The sequence below is a fragment of the Phycomyces blakesleeanus genome (assembly GCF_001638985.1).
Source record: "Phycomyces blakesleeanus NRRL 1555(-) unplaced genomic scaffold PHYBLscaffold_34, whole genome shotgun sequence".
In the NCBI taxonomy this organism is placed as follows: Eukaryota; Fungi; Mucoromycota; class Mucoromycetes; order Mucorales; family Phycomycetaceae; genus Phycomyces; species Phycomyces blakesleeanus.
In genome coordinates this window covers 188,993-200,776 of record NW_017265164.1, presented here as the reverse complement: position 1 = coordinate 200,776, position 11,784 = coordinate 188,993, and the positions used below count along the sequence as shown (strand labels likewise).

The window sequence follows — 11,784 nt, the reverse complement described above, 5'->3', positions numbered from 1 at the left end:
TAAATCATAAAGAAGTATCATACATCATACTATATTCTTAAATGATGATGATAATGAAAGGGACTATGTGTGATCTGACTAACCAATAAAAGACAAAAAAGAAAGAAAAGCATGGCCAAGCAAATGTAATTGGTGCATTGGATAGAAGTCAGGACTGATTTATATATATATATATATATAAAGAGTAAAATAGAATAGAATTGAAAAAAAAAAGTTCCGTTTTTTGAATGTGCAAGATGCCCTTTAAGAGTCTAATGTACCTGTCATCGTGGCCAATACAGCAAAGTTTAAACACAAACCTGGGTCCCTTTTCTTCTTCTTCTTTATATGTCCCCCAAAAATCTCCTCCTTTTTACTTTCCGCCCTTCTATATTATTTTATTATTATAATTATTGCTATTATTTGATTCGTACATAAACCAATCTTTTCTCTTTTTGTTTGAAAGACGTGGTTACCATTTTTCAAAATCATAGTAATAATAATAAATTATTCAAATATAGATATAACTTTAAGCTATAAAAAATTATTTCTTTATTGGTTGGGTTAATAACAAGCGCTCGATCCATGGAACAGCCTAATGATCACAATAATAATGTTATTTATTTATTTATTTATTTTTCATTGTAGGTTTGTAAAATCGTTCAATTGAATTCAATTGGTCAACAAAAAGTGTTGTATAGTGCGTGCATTATATTTGGAATAAGGAATATTTAAAAGCAAATAATAATCAAAGTTTTTGGTTTTTCGGACTTGCTGATTTTGTGGGGAAATACAGTTTTTGTCCAAATCTGTTTTTGGTTACTTGTCCTCTGTGTCCTTTGTGTCCTTTGTGGACTTGTGTGTCTGTAAGCAAAATAAAAATAAAAATCAAAAAAATTTAAGAATAAATATGTAGATTGTATATATATATATATATATATATAATTAAAACATTAGGGAGTGCTTCGGGAGCGATTTACCATATCAATACAAGGTTTTCTCTCTTACTTTTTATGTCTTGCAACAGAAGCACAACCAAATGGCCAAGAAGAGTAAGAAACATTTTATATTGCCAACTTGTCCTTTTCTTAAATAATCAAAATAATTGTCAAACCTCTGCAGGTATAATATATATATATATATATATATATATATATTGTGGAAGAGGTTCTAAACATTTATTTTTTTAACTACACGCCAAACGGTTTCTACATTGACATTTCGGTGTCTGTGAATTTCAGAATACGTTAATCCACAAAGATGTCCCCTTTTTTACCAGCTCAGAGTCTGTTATAGTTACGTTGAGTTGTATTTTTCTTTTTTCATACTTATAATGGTGGTATAGACAGCTGTAAAGAAGAAAAAGAAAAACGTCCAAAATTCAAATAAGAATCTTTCTTCTTAAAATCAATTTGATTGGACAAAGGTTGAACAATTTTCTTTTTGACAGAAATAAATAGTACCATTTCAGTTTAATATTCTTTTCTCAAAAACTGATTTTCTTTTTCTTCTTTGAATTGGTGGTGTTGATAGTGGTGGTACTATTAATTTAATTAATTTATAAAGTTAATATTTGAAACAGTTTTTTTTATACCAATTTTCTAAACCAAATTTTCTTAAAAAAAAATAAAAAAATAAATAAATGATGTACGTTGAAAGAAAGTCACTTTTTCTTTACCACAAAATGATTGCAAAAATAAAATAAAATAAAAATATAGTATAGTATAGTATAGTATAGTATAGATATAAAAGATCTTTCACAATGTCCAATAAACGTCCTCATGGTGGTAACAAAGATGCCAACAAGAATAAACGATCAAAGGTAAATCATCAACACCAAAAGGCACAATTCATTAACCATCTGCTTGGCTTGTAAAACACCAAGTAAAAAAGAATCACATTTCTTTGCAACCCGGAATGACTGGTGTAATGGTCACTTGTACCCGTGGCAAAGAGCCTGCTGCCGTCAAGGAAATCACAGACGTCTTTTATCAAGTAAAGTTTAAAATAATATTAATAATTGAAATTAAAATATATCTTATTGTCTTATTGTCTTGTTATATATAAAACTATGAAAAATATAACCCTTTATTCATCTTTCTCTCTATTTTGTTTTTGTTTTTGTTTTTGTTTCACTTGCTTTTCTATGTTTTGCACACGCGTACTTAGTATGCCGAAACATTATATCCTGAGGCTGAAGATGATGAAGAAGAAGTCGACGAAGATGAAGATATCGAGGCTACTATTGCAAGAGAAGTCGCTGCTCTCAAGAAACAATCCAGTGCAGGAGGAAAAAAGAAGTTTTCCAATATTGCTACCGGAACTACTTGCTGTACGTCTCTGTGTTTTTTTTCTCTTTATCTTTGATTATGCAGTAGTTAACCATTAAATATCTAAAAACCAAAAAAAAAAAGAAAGAAACCAAATTAACAAGAGTGTGTACAAATATATATATATATATATATGTGTGTGTGTGTTTCTTTTCTGTAGTGGCATTTATCAAGACAGCTCCTCCAGTCGATCCATGTGCTTTTGTACACCAGATCTTGACAGACATGAACACAACTCAGGTCAAAAAGACTCGCTATATTTCCCGTCTCTTGCCAGTCCAAAACACATGCAAGTCAAGCCTAGAGTCAATTGAACAGCTCGCTAAAGAGCTGGTTGCTCCCAAATTTAATGTTCCAAACGCTAATGGTGAGATTAAACCACGTACGGTACGTATCTTCTTTGTTGCTGTCGGAGGGAAGAGTATTAAAATGTTAATTGACATTCCAATGAATTAATGAATGAATTATTTATAGTTTGCTGTAATGGCCAGAATTCGTAATTGCACAAAATTGGATCGAATGGAAGTCACCATGAAACTTGCTGGAATTGTCGGACAACCTCATGTGGTTGATCTCACTAACCCAGAATTGATGATTATTGTTGAAGTGATTCAGGTACGAGATTTTTATTTTTATTTTCTTACATTTTATGTAAATGCGTGCGTGCATGCGATTGCGTATAATGTGAATCTGTAGCTGTTATTGCTATTTTGATTTTTCTAAATCTATAACCATATTTTCATTATTTGTGATCATTTAGAATGTGTGCATGATGTCAATTGTCGAGGATTTCTACAAGTTGAAAAAATACAACATTGAAAGCTTGTTGGGTGTGAATGATGCTGGTGTACCAAAACCGATCAAAGCAAAAGTAAAAGCAAAAGAAGGCGATAAAGAAGAAAAGGAAAAACCCGAAGAAACGGAATCAAAAGTAGAGACCGAAAAGGAAACAAATGAGAATGATGAAGAAAAGAAGAAGAGTAATGAGGAATCAAATTAAACTAATAATAATTATTTATTTATGCACAAATATTACTTGTTTACCAAAGAGGGGTTTTTTTTTAATAAAAAAGACGTATATGAAATAACAAAAACCTGAACGTTCACTCACTCATTCATTGTCTTTAGTATTTCCCTACCTACCTACCTACAGCTGCACTTCAAAAAATAATAATAACTAAATAATATACTATACTTCTACCCGACCACTAACACTCATTACTCCCCTCCACTCGCATATTCATTCATTCCAAAAACTATATCTATAAACTCTTTGTTTGTTGTAATTGTCTCTGACAAAAAACACGAGCGTAAGAAGACGCTTGGGTTTTTTATTGTTTGGGTTTAGTTTTTTAAATTTTGATAAGGGTTCAAAAGACCTTAAAGATCCTTCTTGAGGGGACCCAAGAACTGAGCCTTCTCGGCGGGGGTCTGGAAGCGACCGTGACCGAACTTGGAAGAAGTATCGATGAACTTGAGGGTGACCTTCTCGAGAGCGGAGCGCTTGGTGTGGACGGTCAAGGACTTGCGGAGGGTCAAGACTCTCTTCTTGGCACCGGAGACGGAACCCTTGAGGATGACAAAGTCCTCGTTGACCTCACCGTAGTGGGGGAAACCACCCATGGGGGTGATGACCTTCTCGGTGACATCGTACTCGGTCGAACCAGACTTCTTGTCGGAACCGGTGGCGATGCGGTAGATCTTCTTGTTCATCTCGGTACGGCGATGGTAACCGCGCTGACCAGCACGGGGAACGGAGTACATGACACGGGAAGGATGCCAGGCACCGATACAGGCGACCTTGCGGAGACCACGATGGGTCTTGCGAGGAAGCTTCTTGGTACCCCAACGGTGGGTGACACCCTCGAAACCGTGACCCTTGGTGGTACCGATGACATCAATCATCTCGTCCTGCTCAAAGATAGAGCCGACAGTAACCTCCTTCTCAAAGTGCTCGCGGGCCCAGTCAACCTTCTGGGAGACGTTGCCACCGTTGAGCTGGATCTCGGAAAGGTGAGCCTTCTTCTGGCCGAGTCTGGCCTTGCCAACCTGGGTGTGGGCAATGACACGGACGACAGAGCAGTACTTCTTGATGCGCTCGAGTTCACGGGTAACATCCTTAGCTCCCTCAGAGTACTTCTTGGCGTACTTGGTGAAAGCCTTCTTCTTGGAGCGGTACCAGTTCTTGTAGAAGCGACGCTTGGCCTCCTCAGACAAGTGCTCGGCCCAGACGGTGGTCAAGGAGCGGAGACCACGGGGAGTCTCGACGTAACCGACAACACCGATGATGACCATGGGGGGAGCTTCGATGACAGTGACGGTCTCGACGATCTCCTTCTTGTTCATCTTGGATCCGGGACGCTCGAGATCGCGGACAATGTGGGTCATACCAGCCTTGTAACCCAAGAAGGCGGTAAGGTGGACGGGCTTCTTGGCGTCATCCTTGGGGTAGGCCTTGACTCTACCGCGGTGGGATCTGGTTCTCTTGCGAGGGGAGAAACCCAAGTGACCGTGACGGGGAGCCTCAAACTTTCTATAATTTTTTAAAAAAGAAGTTATTTAGTAACGCATTCTTTGAAGTAACTTTTTTAAATGTTTGATATTTCTTTTTTTTTGCGAATTCAAAATTGTTTGGTGTAATTTAGTTTTGTTTTGTTTCTGGGTTGGCGTTTGATATTGTTGGTATTCAGTGTGTGTGTGTGTGTGTGGTGTTTATTTGTCGTTTGTGTGGCGTGTATTGTTGTTTGTGGCTTTCTTGACTTTAATTTTTTTTTCGAAAAAAATCTGAATTTTTTTTTACCTGTGCGACTATTTGATATTTGTTTTTTTTGTCATTGTTCGTGAATAAATTGACAAATTTAATACAGAAAATTAAAATTCGTATAGTAAAAAATAATTGATCGTGTTGGTTTGTCGTTCGAAGAAAAGGTCGTGTAAATTTTTTTTAAAAATTTTAATTTTTTTTTTTGAAAAAGTTCGTAGTGAAAATATTACATATAATTTTAAAAAAGGAGAAAAGAATATAGATTATTAGTACATGTATATTTATATATTTGTTAAAGAAGTTGGATGGATGGACATAATCAATGGATTGATTGATTGATGGATGTCGTTAGATCCTCTTTAGAAAATCTATATATCTCTCTATATATTTATATGCCTTTAATATTATTTCTTTTTCTTTTTTTCTTACCATCTTGCGCTGAGTACAGAGACAATAAAAGAGGAGGATCACATCAATCGGCCAAATTCAGGTCATTGATATTATGGGACCGGTTTGTTTCGAGCGTTGTGCGGCACACCAGACGATGACGTAAAATTCCGATGCGTCACGACCAAAGGAGTCTAAAATATCCCGAAACGATACCTCCGTTGAAACTGATCCTGCCCTTAAACTCCGTAACGTTTTAAGTTATTCTCTGACACGCACTACTCGCCCTCTTTTTTTTTCTTTTCTTCTATATACATATCTCTTTATAATGGTGAGTTTTATAAGTTAATAAGAGTATCTGAATGTTCATCTCGGTTTGTTGAAAACTTAATGTCTCATAAATTTTAAAAAAAAATACGTTTCCATTGTATGCATGTGTGAATTTCTATGAATCGAAAGGCCGCATCAAGCTCTCAGGGAATCAACACACTTTTGGATGCTGAACGTGAAGCCGCCAAGATTGTCCAAAAGGCCAAGCAGTGTAAGTTACAATATTAATTTTAATATAATATAATATAACATACTATAATGGGGCTATGTACGTTGAGTAAAATACATAGAAAGTTACACGTTTGATTAAGAGTTGGCATTTATTTATTTATTTATTTACTTATAAATACATGTGTGTGTGTGTGTTTTTTTTATTGTAGACCGTGTTCAGTGCCTGAAGGATGCTCGTTCCCAGGCTACCAAGGAAATTGAGGAACTCAAGACCCAAAAGGCTGCCGAGTACCAGGCCTTTGTTGCTCAAGTAAAATATACAATTAGATTTTATATTATTTCTTTAAAGAAAGAAAAAAAGAAAATATTAAGGGGTGGACTTGGGAGATTATGTAGTTTGATATAATTTAGAGTATAATAGAATAGTTGTAGAATGTGTGGGGTAAAACATATAAAATATGTATTATCTTGACTTACGTTTATTGATTGATTGATTAACCATTAACCTTATCATTATTACAAAAAAAAAATTATATCAAAATAGCACTCGGGTCAGTCTGATGAGACTCTTAATCAAGTCAACGCCGAGACTGATGCCAAGATTACTGAGCTCCAGGCTCTTTACGAGGAACACAAGAGTGATGCTGTTGAAAAGTTGTTGAAGGCTATTGTCACAGTCCAGGCTGTTCCCCATCAGAATATCCGTGTTTAAGAAAAATACGCACAAACAAAATATGACCAAAACCCAGAAAAAATAATAATAATTAAAGGTTGAAAGAATTGTACACCATTAAAGAGTAAATGCCATCTGGGATACCCATTGGGATACCTATTTTTATAAATATATATATATTGTATATTTATATGAGATCGTTAACATTGCATAAGTGTTGATTTTATTTTTTTTGAATGTTGGGCCATGTTGATTCTTGTTTTTTTCTTGATTAAAAAAAAACAAGGGGAAATTATAAAAGTATATAAATAATATGTATAAAGAAAACTGGTTAAATTTTCTTGGTGTAAAGTGAAGTGTAGTGTAGTGTAGTGTAGTAGTTAAATGAGGTATAATAAAAGAAGAAGAAAAAAAAAAGTGAATAGTAATATAGTAATAATAATAAAAAAAAATATGCGTTGAGAGGGAGGTTAGGAGAGTAGATGAAAAAAGGGGCGGAGGAGGAGGATTGGTTGAAATTTTTTGTTGTTATGTAAAATGGGTATAATGTTTAGAATGTTATCTTTTTTTTTGGGGTGGGTTATTTGGGTGAATGAACTTTTCTTTTATACTCTTTATTTTTCTTCATCTTTTTCGGTTTCCTTTTTCTTTTCTTTTTTGTTTCATTCACCTGGTTGCTTGTATAAAGAATATAGCTAACCAATAAGAATACAATAAAGAAAGAAGAAAAAAGCAAGAAAAGAAGAAGAAAAAAATAAAGCATATAAAAGACAAGAAGTATGAATGCAATGAGGATATATAAAGAAAAGAAGAAGAAAAAAAGTATAAAGATGGTTGATCGTAACATACAAATTAAAATAGCAAGAAATGGATTTGAAAGCAAAGAAAATGGTTCATGATACAAATAATAAAGTGAAAATATATAAGAAAGCAAAATGGGTTGGTTTACATATGGATAATTAAAAAAATAATAAAAAAAAATGGTTCATAAGGATATTGGTGGTAGTGGTGGTAGTGGTATTTTTGGTGTTTGTACAAGTCATATATATATATAGAAAAGAAATAAAGAGGAGAGAAGGTGGGGTAAGAAAGAAGAAAAAGAAGAAGAAAAAAAAAAGGGGGGGGGGAGAAATATTCTGGGGTAAAGGGAAGAGATATAGAGGGTGAATGTGGGACATGAAAGAGAACAAGTGGAGTGAAATGAAGGTGTGAGTGAGTATATAGAATAAATAAATAAATAAATAAATAAATAAATAAATAAATAAATATAAAGAAGTATAGAATTGGGGAAGATGCTTAGGCTCTAGAGATGTCTTGAGGTCCGTTTGCCAAACTGACCATAACCGAGGCAGAAAGGATGCTTAGGAATTTACACCATTTCCAGCTTGATCCCACAGCATTGTTGGCAATCTCGATTGACTGCTTCTTGCCGTGCTCGAGCCAGGAAGATGGGGAAAACGGGGAGGGATAGATCTGGACTGATGACTGGCGCATGGCTACCACAGTGTCCTTGATCTCGGCAAATGATCGGCCACTGAACTCGGGGTTATTAAGGATATTGAGGATGTCTTCCATCAGATCGCTGTCATATTCAGTGTCATCGTTGGCAATGTTTTCGATTTCCTCTAGAATCTTGACATGTGTGGGGTAACCGTAGTCACCTCCTTCGCCTTCGCCTTCTTCTTCGTCTTCATAGTCATCATATTCATCTCTCTTGTTGCATGGAGGGTCAAAGATCAATTGGCGGTAGGGCTTGGAATCTCCAAGAGAGCACATGTCGTCGTCCTCTGGGTAGATGTAAGAGGTAGGGCGTTGGCCGAGATTGAAGGAGGATGCGGGGGAGAGAGGGTGGTGTGGCTGAGAAGGTCTGGAGGGTTTGTAGAGCAAACAGAGCTCATCAAGGTCCTCTAGGCCTCGTGGGTTTGAGAATGAGGAAGATGAAGAGAGCGAGATATCTGACAGAGACGAAATGGACTCGGAACGGTGCTGGCGACCGAGGCGGGTTGATCTGTAGTTGTCGGTGGCCATGTTGGGCTCATAATGAGCAGATTCCTGGATCTGATTCTTTTCAACAGGCCAGTACTTTGGCTTCCACTCGAGCTCGGTAGCCATGGTATCTTCGTTGTCGAGTCTGACTCGTTCCTGGTGTTGCTGGCGGACTCGTCGGACTCTTCTGCGGCGACGGTGTCTGCGTTGCTGCTCCTCTTCGGCAGAGACAGGGCAATCTTGAGTTGAAACAAGATCTTCATTGTCACTTGCAGTCGAGATGGTGCTTGAACTTGTGACACTGCTGGCGCTTGTGGCGACACTTGGGGCTCTGCTGAACAGAGTGGAAAAAGATGTGATTCTAGATACAGAGGGGGTTGGCACTGGAGCAGCAACATGAGCTGGAATGATTTGCTTCTCCTGTTGCTGCTGCTGCTGCTTTTCCTGTTGTTGAGTTTCGTAATGTTGTATATCTACAGACTTGAAGATGTCAAGATGAAGTTTGTGGGCCTGGAGACGAAGCTCAAGAACGTCTAGCTTCTGGTTGTGTTTCTGGTTCTCATTTACTCTATAGTCGACATTGGAGTCGACAAGGGAGTCTTCTTCCTGCTCAATCTTTGAGATTGCGTCGATTATGGCCTCTGCTTCTAATTTCAGAGACAATATGCTGTCGAAGAGGGAAATGACAACGGGCTTCATTTCCTTCATTTCTCCTTCAAGACGACAGCGACGAAGTCTGTTTGTGGCACCTTCGATAAACGCATCTTTGATACGCTTCTGCTTGCGGTAGTGGTCAGTGTCAGAAGGTTTGCTGAAGTAGTCACGGGATGTGTCCACAGAATGGTCAAGAGTATCGGCTGAGATGGTTGGCATGGTAACACTTTGATAAGATAAAATTTTATCTTTTTTTTTTGTCTTTTTCTTGTGTATGTGTCTTTCTTTGGTTGTATTTTTTTTATATAATTAAAATATTATATAAATAAAATAAATAGAAATCGAACCTAATATAAATAAAATAAAAAAAAAGAGATCGTCAGTTTCTGGGGTAACAAGGAAAAGAAAGTACAAGAAATAAATAAATAAAATATATATACAAAAGAAAATACCCAAATAGGATAGCGCCGATCCTTCTCTAATCTACATGGTAACCACTTGTACATTATACACATACACAAAAATAATTTGTACATGATATATACATTGTTTTATAATCGATACAAAAATTGAAACAGAAGGTATGTGATTGTAGATGGTAAAAATTGCCAAATATAGCGAATGTCTTTTTTTTTTTTTTTTTTTTGGTCTTTTGGTCTTTTGGTCTTTTTCTTACTTGGAAATTTATATATATATTTCTGTCTTGCGAAATAATTGAGATGAAATAATTGATATTTATATTTTATAAAAAATATAAATATATGATTTCCTTTTGCTTATTTTTTCTGCGTCTGTGTTATATATAATAATAATAATAATAATAATAATAATAATAATAATAATAATATAATTATGTTATATTATATTGGTGCTTTGTCGTTGGTTTGTCGTTGGTTCGTTTGTCTGGTTTTGGTTCGTTGATTTTGCTGGCTTTTCTTTTAAAATTTCTTTATTGGGTTTCTTTAAAGAGGTATATAAAAGAAGATGAAGATGAAAAATAAGAAAAAGAAGAAGAAAGGAAACGGGAAAAGAGAAGAAAAGAAAATGGAAAAAGGAAAAGAAAGTATGGCATTTTATCTTTTTTTTTCTCTTTTTTTTTTGCAAAAAAGAAAGAGCTGTCTTTATTTAGAAATCAAGGAACCTGCATCTTCTATCCCTCTTCTATACCCCCCCCCCCCCCCTCTTCTATTTCTTTCTCTTTTCTCTCCTCCCCCCAATCCCCACTCCCCCACTCTCTTACTCTTCACTCCCCCCTTTTTCTCTCTATCTCTCCCCCTCGCCCTCTATCTTCTATATTCTCTCCAACTCACTGTAATTATATGTATATAATATGTATATGTATATTTCTTCTCCCCCCAAAAAAAAACTTCCCCTGCTCTTTCCTGCTCTTACTCTTTTTCTTTCCACCCCCATGTTTTCGTATCCTTCTTATATATAAATTTATGTATACTTTATATTCAATTATCAGCTTGAGCCTATTTGATATTTCGAAAGCAAGGGGAATTTTGTACTTGATGAGCATTGAATTGAAAGTAATTGAATTGAATTGAATTGAATTAAATTGAATTGAATTATTCAATAAAAAAAGAAGAAAAGAAAGAAAAGAGAGAGAGAAAGAGAGCGAGCGAGAGAAAGAGAGAACATGAGTTGGTTTCGATAGTCAATAGTTTCCATTTCTCTATACAATCTATCATTCCTCACACCAAAACAAGAAACTTTCTTTTTCTTTTTCTTTTCTTACTTTGTTGCTAGGTTACTTGGTTAACTTGGTTACTTGTTTAGTATACTTTCTCTCTTTCTCCTTTCTTCTTCTTCTTCTTATTATTCTTCTCTAAATTATTTTATTTATATAAATGTATGTATATCATTGTCACTCTTCATTGAAACCCCAACGTCATTTATACAATTACATCTGGTTCATTAGCCTTTTTGTACTTTGGCTCCTAAAAATAATTAGGTATACAAATGTGGACACAATAATTTCGTATATCAATTGGACCAATATTGAATTTATATATATATATATATATATATCTGTGTGTAATTATTCAGTTTTGTTAATTTGTTAGTTGGTTGGTTACAGACTAATGCACAAATATTATTATTCTTTTATTTTATTTTAACACATCGAATAACAATGCTTGTCATATTCAAATTCAGCCATAGTTTGTATTTTAATGTGTGTGGGGTTGAGATGTAGAAGCCTCGTTGTCTGTAAGACGTCACTCTCAATAAAGGTATATAAATACAAGAAAGAAAAAAGAAAGAAAAAGTGAATATAACATGTATGTATATGTAGATTGGTTCCCCACATTTTTTTTCTGGCTATTGTATGAAACCATGGGATGGCCCTTTGACGTCTTGTCCTACTAATTTATTTACAAAATAGAAAGAAAGAAAGAATAGAAATATGCGGCTATTCACCCCCACATTCGCCCCCTTGAAACACCACACCAAGGAAACTCCATCTATAAATCAAATCAAGTCAAATCAAATCAAATCAACAGTCA

General features: G+C 35.3%; 5 protein-coding genes across 5 annotated transcripts; 3 read left to right on the top strand and 2 right to left on the bottom strand.

Moving 5' to 3' along the window:
* Nucleotides 1–564: 564 nt before the first annotated feature.
* On the top strand, nucleotides 565–1,230 carry PHYBLDRAFT_71900 (hypothetical protein; the record flags this gene model as incomplete). The annotated part of the gene is made up of 5 exons (XM_018442555.1): nucleotides 565–594; nucleotides 628–679; nucleotides 734–845; nucleotides 937–1,031; nucleotides 1,145–1,230. 5 exons carry the CDS (start codon nucleotides 565–567, stop codon nucleotides 1,228–1,230), a joined length of 375 nt encoding a protein of 124 aa, XP_018284710.1.
* Nucleotides 1,231–1,708: 478 nt separating this feature from the next.
* Nucleotides 1,709–3,398, top strand: PHYBLDRAFT_160554 (hypothetical protein). Its single transcript, XM_018434198.1, has 5 exons — nucleotides 1,709–1,974; nucleotides 2,149–2,311; nucleotides 2,470–2,696; nucleotides 2,784–2,924; nucleotides 3,070–3,398. Exons 1-5 carry the CDS (start codon nucleotides 1,897–1,899, stop codon nucleotides 3,307–3,309), a joined length of 849 nt encoding a protein of 282 aa, XP_018284709.1. The 5' UTR covers nucleotides 1,709–1,896; the 3' UTR covers nucleotides 3,310–3,398.
* Nucleotides 3,399–3,580: 182 nt separating this feature from the next.
* On the bottom strand, nucleotides 3,581–5,521 carry PHYBLDRAFT_42115 (hypothetical protein). Its single transcript, XM_018440173.1, has 3 exons — nucleotides 5,503–5,521; nucleotides 5,110–5,117; nucleotides 3,581–4,842 (listed from the first exon to the last, which is right to left on the bottom strand). Exons 1-3 carry the CDS (start codon nucleotides 5,503–5,505, stop codon nucleotides 3,690–3,692), a joined length of 1,164 nt encoding a protein of 387 aa, XP_018284708.1. The 5' UTR covers nucleotides 5,506–5,521; the 3' UTR covers nucleotides 3,581–3,689.
* Nucleotides 5,522–5,728: 207 nt separating this feature from the next.
* On the top strand, nucleotides 5,729–6,824 carry PHYBLDRAFT_189228 (hypothetical protein). Its single transcript, XM_018439625.1, has 4 exons — nucleotides 5,729–5,791; nucleotides 5,920–6,001; nucleotides 6,171–6,271; nucleotides 6,506–6,824. Exons 1-4 carry the CDS (start codon nucleotides 5,789–5,791, stop codon nucleotides 6,671–6,673), a joined length of 354 nt encoding a protein of 117 aa, XP_018284707.1. The 5' UTR covers nucleotides 5,729–5,788; the 3' UTR covers nucleotides 6,674–6,824.
* Nucleotides 6,825–7,930: 1,106 nt separating this feature from the next.
* PHYBLDRAFT_152213 (hypothetical protein) lies at nucleotides 7,931–9,493 on the bottom strand (the record flags this gene model as incomplete). The annotated part of the gene is made up of 1 exon (XM_018432867.1): nucleotides 7,931–9,493. One exon carries the CDS (start codon nucleotides 9,491–9,493, stop codon nucleotides 7,931–7,933), a length of 1,563 nt encoding a protein of 520 aa, XP_018284706.1.
* Between the last annotated feature and the right edge of the window lie 2,291 nt (nucleotides 9,494–11,784).

Bases quoted from the DNA above. Each gene is read 5' to 3' on its own strand.
- PHYBLDRAFT_189228 (XM_018439625.1), top strand. The intron at 6,002-6,170 runs GTAAGTTACAAT...TTTTTATTGTAG, and splicing joins TGTCCAAAAGGCCAAGCAGT to ACCGTGTTCAGTGCCTGAAG. The intron at 6,272-6,505 runs GTAAAATATACA...ATATCAAAATAG, and splicing joins ACCAGGCCTTTGTTGCTCAA to CACTCGGGTCAGTCTGATGA.
- PHYBLDRAFT_160554 (XM_018434198.1), top strand. From the start codon at position 1,897: ATGACTGGTGTAATGGTCACTTGTACCCGTGGCAAAGAGCCTGCTGCC. The intron at 1,975-2,148 runs GTAAAGTTTAAA...ACGCGTACTTAG, and splicing joins TCACAGACGTCTTTTATCAA to TATGCCGAAACATTATATCC. The intron at 2,925-3,069 runs GTACGAGATTTT...GTGATCATTTAG, and splicing joins TTATTGTTGAAGTGATTCAG to AATGTGTGCATGATGTCAAT.